Source organism: Sphaerodactylus townsendi, linkage group LG11, assembly GCF_021028975.2.
Source record: "Sphaerodactylus townsendi isolate TG3544 linkage group LG11, MPM_Stown_v2.3, whole genome shotgun sequence".
Lineage (NCBI taxonomy): Eukaryota > Metazoa > Chordata > Lepidosauria > Squamata > Sphaerodactylidae > Sphaerodactylus > Sphaerodactylus townsendi.
The window spans coordinates 49,807,073-49,823,037 of NC_059435.1; the positions used below are offsets into that span (position 1 = coordinate 49,807,073).

At 41.3% G+C, this 15,965-nt stretch overlaps 1 protein-coding gene across 7 annotated transcripts in view; it reads right to left on the reverse strand.

The window, feature by feature from the left end:
- The window catches only part of DYNC1I1 (dynein cytoplasmic 1 intermediate chain 1), a 202,978-nt gene that overhangs the window by 54,313 nt on the left and 132,700 nt on the right, over window positions 1-15,965 (reverse strand). For all 7 annotated transcript variants that reach the window (XM_048510901.1, XM_048510898.1, XM_048510902.1 and 4 more), the window contains one exon: window positions 4,508-4,654. In XM_048510901.1, the coding sequence (XP_048366858.1) occupies window positions 4,508-4,654 (147 nt within the window). The remainder of the gene's footprint in view (window positions 1-4,507; window positions 4,655-15,965) is intronic.

A 15,965-nucleotide genomic window follows, 5' to 3' on the forward strand; every position in this document is an offset into this window, starting at 1 on the left:
TTTTTTAAAAAGCTCATACCGGAACTCGCACAATTTGGCCTCTGAGCAATATATTTTCAAAAACATTCCAGTGGAAAAAAATACCAACACATCCATCAAGTTTCCTTAATCTTGGGCCAAATTCATGCTTGCCTTTTCAATGAAGTTAATCTGAAGTAACCATGTGCATCTATTGAGTTATGCTAGATTTCTGATGCATTAGCAGTCAATGTCAGCAATTTTGCCTTAAGGTTGAATTGAAAGGGGAGGTTTTTATCCTTCTTGAAACAAGGAAGGTAGCAAATGGTGGGATGGGGAGAATAACAACTGATGTGGGCAAAGGAGCCAGTAGGGAAGGGTGAAGAACGGGAATTTAAAGCCTATTGTAACATAGGCCCCTTCTGCACACGCAGAATAATGCGTTTTCAAAACACTTTCACAACTGTTTGCAAGTGGATTTTGCTATTCCACACAGCTTCAAAGAGCACTGAAAGCAGTTTGAAAGTGCATTATTCTGCATGTGCGGAAGGAGCCATATTTTTGGGTTTAAACTTCTTACCATTCTTTAACAAAATGTGAGATCAACTGGTCACTTCTGGATTTTTTTGGTGGGGTGTGTGTGTGTTTGATTCCTTTTCAAATTGGCCAGGAGAGTCTATTTTTACCTACATGTGATATTAGGGGAACTGGCTAAATAGGGTTTTAAGCAGCAGATATTGCTGGGACTCAAGCATGCCTGACTTCCTTTCAATTTCATACGTCAAACTGCTGATTTTTGTGTTAATGAGAAATCTTCAGCAACCCCTGCATACTTTTTTGACAAAAGTACCAGGTAGTCGGACATCAAAATGTGCAGACGTACACATCTGCTTCCAAGTACATGTCTTTAACATTAAGGAGTTAGAGCAGATTGAACTTTAGTCCAAAAAGTATCTCCTTGAAGACTGTTTGATAGCTTTATATGCACAGCTGGTATACTTTGTCATCAGTGTTATCTCTATAAAGAACTATAGCTTCAGTTGAATTTCTAACCAAGCGGAGGAAGACTTATGGAAGCAAACTTTCCCTATTTCCACTTTCTGCTGCTTCCTATCTTCTCAAAACCTTTCCCTTGGGAATCAGTGGACTGTTGGAAACAGCAAATGGGGGAAAACTGGGAGGAGAAATCTGTGAAAATTATCCCCCTTTCTTGTTGGCCGAATAGAATCTTTATTGGCCAAGTGTGATTGGACACACAAGGAATTTGTCTCCGGTGCATATGCTCTCAGTGTATTTTCTTTTATGTACACTGAGAGCATATGCACCGGAGACAAATTCCTTGTGTGTCCAATCACACTTGGCCAATAAAGATTCTATTCTATTCTATACCTTTTAGTTAGGATCAAAGCCATTGTCCACATCCTATCAGAAAGTAATACATGCTGATGTCAATACATACCTTCTGCAGTTAATATCTTCAAATCCAAATTAATCCCAAAGATTCTATATGGGCCCCCAATATGGGTAGGCAGACCAATTAAAGACCTAGAAAGATTTCAGTCCAAGTTTTTTCGCAACCTTCTTGGACTACCCAACTGTGTTGCATATGTCAGACTATGCCTAGAAATGGGTATAAATCTTATGATTGCGAGAGTTTGGATATCAGCCTTGAAATTTTGCGTGCATCTCCATCACAATGCAAGGTCAGACAGGTTAACATGGCACATACTCGCTGATTCATACCGCTCCAAATGGAATCAACAAATTACAAATTATATCACAACCTTAGATTTCTCTGTGGAATTTTTTCCAACTCGGATGAGATCAGTACCTTTCACATCTTAAAACAAAGAGTACTTGATTTGGAAAGACAAAAACTGCTATCTGCAACCAACAGGCCTTGCTTATCATTGAGATATGATCTTCTTCCACCTGATGGATCCCTTCCGGTCTACTTCAAAAATCTCTCATCCCCATTACTGAGATGCTTCTTTATCCAAGCTCATCTAAATGTTCGCCCCTCTGCAGTACTCCATGGCAGATTCCTTCAGGCCCCGTTACAAGCAAGAACTTGTCAATGTTCGCCCAACCAAGTAGAAACCACTGCTCATATACTCCTGTATTGTTCTTGTTACACAGAACTCAGGAGTCTCTACATTGAACCTCATATTAATTCATGTCTTGCCTCTTCTGACCAAGACAGGTACATCTGCTTTTGAATGACTGGTACACTAAAAGAACTGCAGACGTAGCAAAGTTTTTGACAACAGCCTTATCAACAACTGCACACTCCTGTTGATCACCTAATAACCTTTTTATTTGTTGTTATTAGTCTGATCGTTGTTTTACCCATGCCTAATAAAGGAAATTATGATGATATATGCTGATGTCTATATATTTATAACGATAAGGAAACAGATAAGCAAACTGAGGTGTGATTTTAGGGGATGAATAATGTGGATACAACAAAGTCATTCTTTTTTTAAAAAAAGTGTTTGGTTACAGCATGTTTTGCATTGCTTTGTTTAAACTCAGTAACTTGAGCAATGCATTTCAAACCACTTTCCTTCTGCTCCCTATTGAAAAATGCAATAATTTTATTATTCACTCCCTGATTCACAACCCACAGTGTAGCTAGGTATGTTGGAAACCAGTGCGATCTTAAATTTATGAGTATTTATCAATGTAATAAATTATATCTGAGATCTTGGCAGTAAATGCTCCTTGAGTAAGTCCTAAAGCAGAATGATTTATTCCTTTGGCTCCACAACTCGCCTACTAAGAGGAGACTTCAGTCCTTACTGAATAAAGGTAAGCCCAGCCGGGGTAGAGATGTCTTATATGTCAATTACAACTTATACTGTCATTTCAAAAATTCCACTTGGGAGTTTCATCTATAATCTCATCATTGGCTGCAAGGGCGGTAAGCGCACATGAAAGCAGATGGTCTGACTGTACCAAGTGGGTGAGCAGATTCTGATGCCATAGATGTAATGCTATTACATCTTTGTTTAGTCACCAGTCAATCACTCCACACTGTGCCACAGAGAGAAACACATCTTACCACGACATGTCTCTGAAGATGCCAGTCACAGAGGAGGGTGAAAAGCCCCACTGAGCAGGATTCCAAGTAGACCCTAGAATGACACTAAAGCTAGGAACCCCAAGAACTAAAACAAACCAACTTCAAATAGGTGGAGCACCATTCTGTTGCATGGGGGCAAGTCACCGTTCTTCTGTTCTTCTTGCGGCACTTTCCTGCACAGTGCCTGGATTTAATCAGAGCTGTCAGCTGTCAATTTCGCAAGCAATCAGCCTCACTCCAGAACTGAAAAAGATGTTTCAAATGCAGAGTGGGAGGCAGGGGAGGAAAAGAAGAAGAAGAAAAACCCCTGCCAACTGTACTTTGCAGAGAATCTCACTGGGCCCTTTCCTTTCCCAGGAGAAAATGCCATCTTGCTTTTATTTATGTTGGAAATGAAATCATCATGCTAGAGGTTTTTTCCCCCTTAATTAAAATTTCCTGTTATCCCAAAGGCAGATGTGTGGTGGGTGTGAAAGGAAATTAGTGAGTAATGTGTGGTGGGACTCCCTTTCCTTGTGAATCCTGGCACCAATATGGAGGATAAGCTCAGGAAATTTTGGTAGCTGGTGGTTGGCAGTAGATTTTGTAGCTGGGGCTGAGAAAGGGGTGGATTCCTATTTTCGCATAAGCTTCAAAGCGACATTTTAAAGTGAATAGTTACTGGTTAATGTCTAGCAGCATTCGCAAGGCAGGATGAACACATTTTCACATCGCTTGGATTTAGCATGTGTTTGGAAGAATTGACAAGAGTCACTGTCAGGAGTGTACTCCACCATTCACAAGACTACATCAGCAGGCACACATTTACTAAAGGAGTAAACCCGTGTTGACACCAACACTGAAAAGTGGCTATCTGAATTGGCCACAAGGACTTAGCCCTCTCCTTCAAGCCTTCTCTAAAACAGTAAGATGAGAAGGAGTCATTTGTATGTCATTATATCAGGAACAATGTAAAAAGATGCTTGGATACAACCAGTGGTGGGATCCAAAAATTTTAGTAACAGGTTCCCATGGTGGTGGGATTCAAACTGTGGTGTAGCGCCAATGGGGCTGGGTGGGGCATGAGGGGGCATGGCCGGTCATTCCGGGGGCAGGGCTGTGGCAAGGATGCAGCCGCTGCGCCGCTCCTTGGGCGGGAAACAAATGCACGCAGGCGCAGGCTGCCACACACGCCGGTGCACCTCCTGCTAGACTGCTTCAAGCTCTGCACGCTACTGCTGAGAGGAGGGGCGTAACTAAGGCAAAAATCACGTTGCAAAATCACCAATTAGTAACCCCCTCTCGGCACACACAAATAATTAGTAACCTACTCTCGGGAACCTGTGAGAACCTGCTGGATCCCACCTCTGGATACAACCCTGCATGCTCTTTTTCTGTGTATAACCAACTATACCACATGACTTCTATTGTACTAAGTTTTTTACCTTTTCTTTTAAAAGGGCAGTGACCAAATAAAATCTTTACCGTATGAGCAGCAGCAGAAAGGGGTGTGCGCTGAACTGGCGTCCTCCTGTGGCTGCGATTATCCCACAGCACAATTTGACCAGAATAGGTGCCTCCAACAACCAAGTTTGGATGAAAGCGAGCGAAACAGACAGACATCACAGAAGACTGAAATAAAACAAAGCAGACAACAACAGAAGGTTTTATTGCCATTCCTAAGTCAACATCATTGGCTGCCTGTTTACCAAGTCAGAGCTTGTTTGTACCACAGTTTTACTTGAATACTCAGTTTGGCTTAAAATATGGATTGACTAAGGTTGCCAGCCAGAAGCTGGCAACTGGTGGGAGCCAGGAGGGTAGGGTGGGATGGGGGAATGACAGACATGGGGAGTTGCAATCAGTAGGGGGAAACCATGAGGGTTCCAGTTATTTCAGGGAACACCTGGAAGTGACATAACACCATTGCACCAATTTTCGTATTTATTCTTCTCCCACTGGGCAAGGCAGCAGTGGCCAGCAGGCAAGCAGTCCGCCCCCCACCCCCACCCCATAGCCAGACAGCTGGCCAGCCTAGGGTTGACTCCACTGAAAAGGACTGGAAATGGGATAAAGGTGATCAGGAAGAGGTGTCTGTGATTTTGGCACAGTAATAGCTTAGGTCTGATCTACATATGTAGCCAAAAAGAGTAGGAATGAAGTGGTAGATCTCTGTGACAACAGAGTGGAGTTGTCCACTCCAGATCTCAAGTGGGGGAGAATCACATTTCTCGAATGGTTTCCTGGTTTAAAACATTCCCACAAATGGAAAGCTAGAGAGCAACTGGACTCCAGCCTTCCTCTATGTTGTGCTAATTTTGCATTTGAGAGAATTGTTTTTACAAGGGGGGATTTCTCAGCAGTGACATCCTCCCCTTCAGTACAAAGTGACAAGTACACACTGCAATCTCTGGATTCTCCTCCCCATTCTGCTACAAGTACAGGTTTATTTCACACATGAAAACTACCACTTGATTAAATAGATGCATGTGTACATTATCCCAAAAGAACCATGCAGTTCTTCAGGGAGTTGCACTCCCTGAAGGCCACTGAAGTCAATGAGCTAAGAAGGTTGGAATGCTGTTTAAGATTATGTTGCTGACAATTTTTTTTCTGATGCATCTACTAACAGCTTCTGAAATAATTTTAGAAGACTATGCAGGCCCTCCTGACATGCTTGCTCCCTTTTTTTTCTCATTGCACAAAAGTTTCATGTGTTCTTTGGATGCTATTACTTCAACACCTTAGCAAGTAAGAAGTATTATCATTATTCAATGGTCAAGTGCTACATCAAAAAATGCAGTTTTCATCATTTGAAAAGGAGACCCTTTGTCAAAAGAGTATGTATAGGCATACTCATTGTGACAGTGGTACAGAAGCAAAGAGCACTTAAAATCAGCTACTGTACAGCTGTCATTCCATTTCTACATCTTGCAACTACCCTCAAGCCCAGATTGGCTGTATTATCTTTTCATATCATAGCTTAAAGGAGCTGCTTTAATCAGACTACCACAGGATTTAGAACTAATGACAATCCTTGAATGAAATGGCAATAAGGTTAGGATTTTGAACAGAGTTATCTGCAGTGTTGGATGCCAGCTCCAGCTGTTAGCTGTACTGATGTACGGCTCCATCTCTATAGTTTTCAAGTTCCACTGATGAGGGAAGAGCTTCGAAGCAGATAGGCAACCCTTCAGCATGCTTGGTCTTGAGGAGACTATCAGAGGGATAAGTAGTACACTACCTACAAATGTGTCAAAAATGGGCTGCATTACATTGGAAGATATGCTTCACTCACTAAGGCAATGACGGCTCATTCCGCACATGCAGAATAATGCACTTTCAAACTGCTTTCAGTGCTCTTTGAAGCTGTGCGGAATAGCAAAATCCACTTGCAAACAGTTGTGAAAGTGGTTTGAAAACACATTATTCTGCATGTGCGGAAGGGGCCGAAGTCAGTCCAACCAGCTTTTCACTGGTTGGGGGTGTCCTATAGCCACCAATAGGACTGGAGATCTTGCTGGAGATCTTGGGACCTGCATGGACAACAGCCATGTGTGATGGTGCTGTAGAAAGAAAAGGAACTGAGCAAGATTGAGCAGAATGGTTGGATGGTTCCAACTGAAGACAATATCTGCAAACAAGGTCAAGAAAAGCCAATACAGTATAAGGGTCACAATGTCAAATTGGACAACTGAATCTCATATTCTGATATGAAGTTTACTGGGTAATTCCGGGCCTGTCATTCTCTCAGCTTAATATATGCTCATATGTCTGGTACAAAAAGAAAGTGTTCCGAGGAACGGAGAATCATGCACACCTCTGCATACTCCTTGAAGGAAGGAAGTGATGTAAATGTGATGAATGAAGGCCTTGAAGGGCATCCATTTAAGCCACCCACCTACCATAAGCAGCAATGGTAGCTCTGAGAACGGGCCACTATATTCTGACTGAGTTATATACTGCTGAAAAGCCAATATACTTTCTTGTGCATCCTTGTAACACCAAGGAAATACAATAATTATTTTGTTGCTTGCTTGGTTTGAAGGCATGTGAATGGTTATGGTGAGCCAGTGTGGTATAGTGGTTAAAGTGCTAGGATCTGGGAGACTCAGGATCTGGGAGACTCAGGTTGAAATCCCCATTCTGCCATGGAAGTTTGCTGAGTGACCTTGGGACAATCATACCCTCTCAGCCTAAGCTACAAAACAACCCTGTGAGGATAAAATGGGAGGAGAACAATGAAAGCTGCTTTGAGTCCCCATTGGGATAGAAAGGCAGGGTATATATAAGGTAAGTAGTAAATAACTAAATATTCAAGATTCCCTGAGGCATACACTTGGCCACTGTTAGAAACAGAATATTGGTCTAGATTAGTTTTTGGTGCAGCTCTTTCTCTGGGTGAGGAAGACTGTGTTCTCATACATCACTGTGAACAGTATTTACAGACCTGAACACTTTGATTTTGTGACTCGTAAAGCTGTTTTTTATTTTAGAAAATCAATGCAGGCCAGATTTGGATTAGTGATGGCACATCCCCTTAACCACAGATGGACTTGCTCACAACAGATAGTCATTTGCATTATCTTGGTTGGAGCGCTGACCTCAATACCCACATCTGACAAACACATGGTGAGTGAAAATTGGCTGTGTATGCTGGTGCTTGTGTATTGGGGTGGCTTTCTGCCAGTTGTGGCTCGAACCCTTCTGGAGAAGGGTGCTAGATAAAAATTACTCTAATATGAGATTTAGATTTGCATTCGATGAAATCTCTCCTTCAAAATGTCACTCTCTGAGGCATTTTGTGGGCCACAACATAATATTTCATTTGTGGCTATTGGAAATCGGATGAGTCCAAAAATACCTCTAGCTATTAAGCCAGCAAACATCTAAATATAAAGAAACTCAGTTCCGTATTGTTCATAATTCAGGCTAGAAGAAGCATAGTAGACATGGGTGGCATAAAATTTGTGAAGGTGCCTGCCATTTTGTGAAAAAAAAATGAGTGACCTAGGTCCTTTTGTGAGCCAGTTGAAATATTAATTGAACTTACTGGAAACTTGTCTAATAGAGCAGGTCTCCAAAAAGTCAGTTTTCAGAACTAAGTTTCTAGAGGGTGGAGGAAGAGAGGGATGATGAAGAAGAAGAAATTAATTCATGCAGTTCAGAGCATAAATGGTGGATCTAGTGTCCCCGCCTTGTGTTCTGTATAATAATCATATGGGAATTGCAGGTTCTACACAATTGCCCATGTGGGATGTCTAATGCAGATGATGAATCCATGTGGTATGGACCATTTTCCTGACCTAAAAAAGTCCCGAAAGGGACATTATTTGGCTTGTTGGGCAAACCCTCAAATGTTTATATGGTTTTCACCAACAAGCCGAACAGTCTACCCCTGGTATTGTCACAAGTTGGGGAAATGGTGTGAATGGGAATGTGTAACACAGTCATAATGCAAACTGGGCACCAAGCACTTATAAACTGAGGAGAAACTGTATCTCATGTATGACTGTTACCCTGGGTGAAGATTCTAAAATCAACTGGTGTACTTCATAAAATAATGACTCAAGAGATTTTATACTTGGACATTAAATGGAACTGAACTTTATTCTGTGATAGTGGAGAAAACCAATGGGGTGAAATCTATTGTTCTGCTTCAGCTTATTCATGACAGAGAGGCATGAGAGAGGTTTATAAAATTAGTGTATACAGAAATGATTCTCCCTCTGTCAAACGTTATTCTGTCTATCAGAAAGAAAGAGAGAAAAATGTATTGTGCAGCTCTTCGATCTGACACAGCATGGCAAAAAAATGGTATTTCTCATGTTTGTTCACCTTAAAGAATGTATTCAAGATACTTTAAAATGAAACTAAAGATGACAGTTGGATAACACAGGAGGATTTTACTTACATAAGAATAAACATACATGGGACTCTACTGTAAGAAAATTCGAAAGGTTCCCAAAGATAGTTTCAAATTGCTGAAGAACAGAATTCTATATTCTATTTTTACAGTAAAGGATGCCTGCTCCAAATAATTTTTTTTCTTTATGTGGACATAGCTTGGCTATGTAGATTTATGTTACAAGAGCTGTGCAAAGATATTGGGAAAATCTGAGGGGGCTGAAATTATTTCTGGTAACAGAAAAAAATCCAAATCTTGCTAAAAATAAAAACAGTTGATAGACTTTGTATAGAGTTTTTTTTTAAAAAAAAAACCAAACACTTCAAACCAAATGTCAAAATCTTATTTAATTAAAAAAAGGAAGTTTATACTTCCATATGGCATGTGTTGACATTTATTCCTTTGATTTACAAAAGTATGGACTTGAGGGAGCAGATTGCTTTATTCAAGAGAAATAATACTGGGAAGGAGGACAACTTGACAGGAAAGAGTGTAGGCTGCCTTAACTTCAGTGCTTGTTAAAACATGAAGGATTAATGGTAAAAAGGGAGGGAAGAATTGCGAATGTCTCCAGTTGAGGATCTTCAAAAATGTTTGGGGTTTCTAAGAATGTCTCAGGCAACCACATGAAAAGAGACTCAGCCACACGACTCTAAATCCAAAACTGGTACCGCTGTACTTATATCATCAAACCAACTGACTTGAAATAGAGCCACAAATTGAATTTATTTTTATTGAAAAAGTACTAAGTTCTTAAAAGGAGGCAAGTGGTGTGTCAGGAAACCCAGAGACTTCAGGGCAAGTTTATAATGCAGGTATGCAGCAGCTGCTCCTGTTCACAGCCACCGTCACTCTGCTCTGTGAACAGTTGGATCCCAGTGGCTGCCTTTTCTAAAAAGCAGTTACGTTCTTCACTTAAAGGCACCTAAAAATGGAGTTCTACATCTGCAAGTGAGCAGAGCACAAACCAAGCGCAAAAGGAACCATTGCTTCTGTTTGCATCCATGAAGCATCCCTAAAGAAAATGTATCAAAGTTACAGTTATTTGCCTGCTGTTTGTTTTAAAATGTAAGCTATTTAGCAATAAAGAAGGTATTAAAAATGTTTCGTGTACATTTTTTCAGTCCTCCTGATAATAACCCACAAAAGTAGTTTTGTAGTATTCACACAGTGTAAGTGGGGGAGGAGTGTTGAGACTGGGGGAATCACTGTTTGTCAGGAGTCACTGGATTGGTTTGTCACCAAGAGGAGAGTTGCATGTGGGAACTGGACATATTTTACAGGAATTAAATACCTAAACTGCATAGATAAAAGTGATCGCAAGGAATTGGAGGCCGAGCTTGGTGTGATGGTCATCCCAAACTCTCCCTGGGGATATACTACCATTTGGAGCCATGAACTCCCTTAAATTGGACCATGGAGGGTCTGGTTGTAGTGAGGACTACAAGACATGGAGGGGAGGGGATTCTGCCTTCCCCCTGTACTGTTTTTCCTCCAGGGGTGTCTGCAGGCAAAGACACACACTCCGCCCGCCCCAGGTGCCATTGTCGAGCCCTGTGGCACAGATCAGTATGCTGCTATACTGCAGAACTTTACCTGAATTCAGCCACAACTGAAGTCAGTTTCAGGCAGCTAGCTCAAGGTTGAGTCAGACTTTCATCCTTCCAAAATCAGTAAAATGAGTACCCGGATTGCTGAGTGTAAACTGTGACAACTGCAGAAAGCAATGGCAAACCACCTTATAAACAAAGTCTGCCTAGTCAACAATGTGATGTGACATCACCCCATAAGCTTGCACAGGGGACTATATTTTTTTTAACCTGGTGCCATTTCAAGGGAGAAAACTTTGGAGCTGCACATGGACTATTCCATGCAAGTGGAACTCCAAATTTATGTAAATAAATCCACACTGGGTCTGTTTCAGCTTGGGAAAATGGCACAGGGGAGAAGGTGGGGAGGCTCCCCCCCAATGCCACATTTTTAAACTGAATTGAGCCACTGCAGTGAGGAAAATGAGGAACCCAGACCTGATTCACTAAAAAGTTTCATGTAGTTTTGTTCCTGGAGTGTTGGACTAGGATCCAGGAGACCCACGCTCACATCCTCACTTTCCCATGGAAGCTTTCTGGATGACTTTGGAACCATCACACATACTCTCAGTCGAACCTATCTCTCAGGGTTGTTGTGGAGATAAAATAGAGGCAAGGCCTTTAAATTGCACTTAAATTGCACTTAAAGTGTCACAATAAGTGACATAAGGTCTACATTGGAGAGAAATGTGCAGCATAAATGAAGTATGTAAGTAAGTAAGTAAATAAGTAGTTGTATTCGTTTCTGTGCTACAGCATTTGAGTCAGAGCTTTGTGATTTTTCCACCACATGGTCAGCAAACCTACCAACAGATCCCACACACCAGAGAATAATTTCTGCAATAGTGATGTTACTGAGTTTGAATGACAACTGTAATACACCAAACAGAAAGTTTGCAATAGTGATGTTACTGAGTTTGAATGACAACTGTAATACACCAAACAGAAAGTATCTACATGCTCCAAACACATAACTCACAGAACCATAGAGTTGGTTCTGTGGCCATATTGGCCATCAAATCCAGTCCCCTTTTTAGTGCAAGAAATCCAAAGTCAGGTGTTCCCGACAGATAGCTGTCCAGCCTCAACTTGGAAACCTTCAGTGAAGGTAGGGGCCCATCTTCCCGCTCAGTAATTGGTTCCATAGGAAGTTTCTCCTAACACTCAACTGAAATGGTACAGATATAATTTTGTTTTGAATCTCAGGGAGAAATTCCATACCAAAGGGTAGCTGTACACATCTGTTGAGGACCTCTAACACTCTTTAAAACCACATAATCAAATGAAAGCACAGCATGGGGCATGGATAATAGCTTCACCTTCCCTCCTTCTGTCATTCCTATATCTTGCTTCATGGGCTAGCAGGTAGACCAAATGTTTCAAACAAGAAACTTTCTTTTTCAGAAAACACAGGAAAAGTTCCCAAAGCAATGGAAAATACCTTACTTTCCAATAATTAATTTACACCAAGTCCAGCTTTTTACATCTATGAATTTACAGCCTGTTTCCTGATGCAAATAAACATAATTTGGGTAATTAAAAAGAGAGTCATAATGCTCCAATTCTCACTCTTCATTTTTGTCAAAAAAGATTTGATTGAACTCAGCATCTGATGTTAAAGGGTTAAGTACAACACAGGTAGCTACAAAGGAAGTTCTTTGAGCCTGTTAATGAACTCCATTCTGCCCTGGCAGGACCACCCTCCTTTTAAGTAAGTGGTAACTCAATCCCTGTGTTAACTCAGATGTGTTTGGGCTTCCTCCAAGTCAAGGAACTCAGTGTGATAAATCATAACGAATTGTCTGTAATAATTCACAAAGTGTCCATAACATAGCTTAAAGTTCCTGGAATGCAGCTTTACGGTTTTAATTTTTTTACTCTTCATTTCTTATAGAATGTAAAGAAACATCATATATCATGCTAGAATCTGCTTTCCTGCAACCAAAGATAAGGAGCTTTTGTCAAAACTGCATTGCATAAGAATGTTAAAATTGCATTGCATAAGAATGCTGACTCTTGTGAATATTATAATGCTATCTGGTTGGACGGATAGAGAAACAGAATTCTTATGAGGAGAAACCAGGGTACCATATATACTCGCATATGAGTTTTTCAGCTCTTTTTTAGACTGAAAAATGCCCCCCTCGACTTACATGCGGGTCCCCCCCCCCACGGAGCCGCAGCACTTACTCACAAGTCTCAAAGCCTTGTCCCCCTCTCTAACGCAGACTTTCTTTTTTGCAGGCTCTAAGTCTAAAGCTTGGCTTCAGGGAAGCTGCAGCTTGGGGAAGCCTGTCTCTATGGTTTTCTTAAAAGGGCAATGCTGGAGCAACTAAGACTTAGACTTAGAGCCTGCAAGAAAGAAAGCGTGCGTTAGTGAGGGGGGCGAGGCATTCTCTGCTTCTCTTCTCCTGCCTTCAGCCAGTTTCCCTCTCCCCAGACCCACACGCGCCCGCCTCGCCCTCCTTAAAAAGCCTCCCAAAGGCTTCTGGGGCATTCCTTTCCTCCAGCTTTGCCGGCTCAGGACCCTGCCTCCTGATGGGTCTTTTCCACCCTCGACTTATACGCAAGTCAATAAAATTTCCCAGTTTTTTAAGGTAAAATTGGGTGCCTCAACTTATATGCGGGTTGACTTATACGCAAGTATATACGGTACCTCCTGCAGATGAAACTGTACATTTTCCAGTAGAATACTATAATCCTAGGCCTGTCACTCGGTCCTGTCAATAGCTATTGGTACCCCTGCCAGCATTTTTCTTTAAGACATAACATGTGCATTTTAATAAACACATGTGGCATCTGAGATCAGGGTACTAGAAGCAGCCAAAAAAGTACGCAAGTGATGAAGGACATAGGAGAGAAGATACTGGTAACGTGTCGGCAGAATGGTTTAGTGATTAGAGCGTTGGGCTAAGATCTGAGTACGCCAGGTTTGAATCTCCTTTCTGCCATGGAGGTTCACTGAGTGATAATGGGCCAGTCATGCTCGCTCAGCTGAATCTAAAATGGAGGAAGAGAGAATAAGGTTGTATGCAGTGGTGGAATTCAAATAATTTAACAACTGGTTCCGGTGGTGGGGTTCAAATAATTTAGCAACTGGTTGTTTACAAGCACCATTTTAACAACCAGTTCTGCCAAAGTGGTGCAAACCTGCTAAATCCAACCACTGGTTGTATGCCTTTGTTGTTTCTGTTGGGGAAATGATATACAGAACAGACACAGATAATTAATGTCCTTTAGATCCTAGAAAAATAGCAGATTTATCAAGATGGGAATGAACAATTATATTATATACTAATGGAGATGAATGTAATCAATCTTCTCTCACCTTTTTAAAATGAATAAACTTTTAAAATAATAAAAAAATAGCAGTAGAGGATATATTTTGTTTGATCAAATGGAAAATAAGAGCAGCAATAAGAATGGCCCTTTTCTAAGCATAAAGTAATAGTTTCATTCCCTGGCAACTACGTTCAAAGGGCCTCAAGCAGACTGGGAAAGTCCCTCTTTGTTCAAGACCCTAGAGATCTATTACCATCAAGAGGAGACAATGCTGTGCAAAACAGACCAGTTCTCTACTTACACAGCATTGTATTATCATAGTATACATTCTTTTTTTAACTACACAGGACTCTTATGGCCCAATCTAAGCGGGGGTGGGCGTCTATGCTTAACCTGGTGACAGGACAAATTTGCTAGCAGGCAGTTGCCACAGCCTACCAAGACATTCGGACATAGCACTGGTCGAATCCCCACTACCGTCTTAGCCAGGTTTCAGAACACAAACTAACCAGGTTTGAGGTTGTTTGTGTTCTGAAACCTGGCTAAGACAGTAGTGGGGATTCGACCGGGGAGGTCGTCCTTCAAACCTGGTTAGTTTGTGTTCTGAAACCTGGCTAAGACGGTAGTGGGGATTCGACCACTGAGTGCTGTGTCAGTGCCCTGTGCGGAATAGCGGGGCATTCCAGAGACATGGCTGGGAATGGAACCAACCTTAGTCAGCTTCCACCCCAGCTTTGCTTCCATATACACAGTGGCCTGGGGTTTGGACCCCTGTGGAGTGCCATAAAGAGAAACACATCCAATTGTGAAAGACCTTTGAAGATCCCAGTCACAGACACAGTGAAATGTTAGGAGCTAAAACCACCAGGCCATGGCCACACAGCCCAGAAAACCCACAACAGCCAGATAGTGTATTTATTCAGAAGACACATATCTCATACTCTCTCGAATATGCCTAAGGCAGCTGTCTATCAAAGTTGATCTAAGAAAAATAGTAATGTTATCTATTTTGCTTTTTTTTTAATTGCGCAACCAGCAGTTTCTACATTCTGGCTCCTGAATACAATACACTCCTTGAAAGCTATTGCTTGCAGCTCTCTAGTTTTTTCTGAAGACCAAAATGAGCATTGAGGGACTCCAAATTACAAGACTAATGAGTTTACAAATGACTTACACCCATGGATATAATCTAAGTCCTCTGCTGAGCAAAGTTTGGTTGAACCTTAAGACCTCACCAATGATCTGGGCAATTTTAGCAAGTAGCTAAATCTAAGGATAGATAAGCACATGTTTACATTTCTTGCTTTACCCTAATTGTTTCTAGGCAATTGACATTTCGTGCTCTTCAGTCTGTGTCACTTGAGCACACTTCTATCAGTTTACTGTCAAAATAATTACAGTAATCTCTTCTTATCTTTTGGGTTTAATTATAGCTTGGAGGGAAGACTGACAGACTATTATATTTGCCCAAAGCTATCCCTTCCACTAATGTATCATTTACAAGTCGAGTCAGTGGATAATTAGAAATAATCTAAAATTAATTGAACATGGCATGGAGCTATGTTTATCATTTGGGAGATGAGTACAGATAAGTAGGTCCACATCAGAAGATCCCTAAACACCACAAAGCATATGCCACCACTAGGCATGGGGCAGCTGTAAAGCCCTATGCAGATACTAATAGCAGTACGCAGAGGTAAAATCATACCTGTGCACAGGTTGATAAGAGGGGGAGCTCCAGACCTCCATGAGCTCCAGACATCCATGCATTCCTCTGAAAGATACATGCATACACTGGCTATTCCACATCATTGTCACAATGCAAAAAGCAGCATCCTCAGTCATAATACACAATGCACTTGGATGCACACAGGGCTCACTGCAAACTTGGGACAATGGCTTCTACCAGCAAGGTGGTTCCAAAAATTAAGGAAAGTGTAAACAAAAAATGGCCAGTAGGGTTTCAATCACTCCAATTTGCTGGGGCCAAAACAGACCATCAGATGTTTTACTTCATTTTTGTTAATTTTCTAAAAAGGAAAAAACACCAATTTTTAAAGAGCAATGGAAGTTTAAGTCCAATGAATTCGGACGAGAAAGAGAAGAATCGCTTGTGCTTTGCTATATCCTCGGTGCCTCATTCCACATACTAATACGTACAATG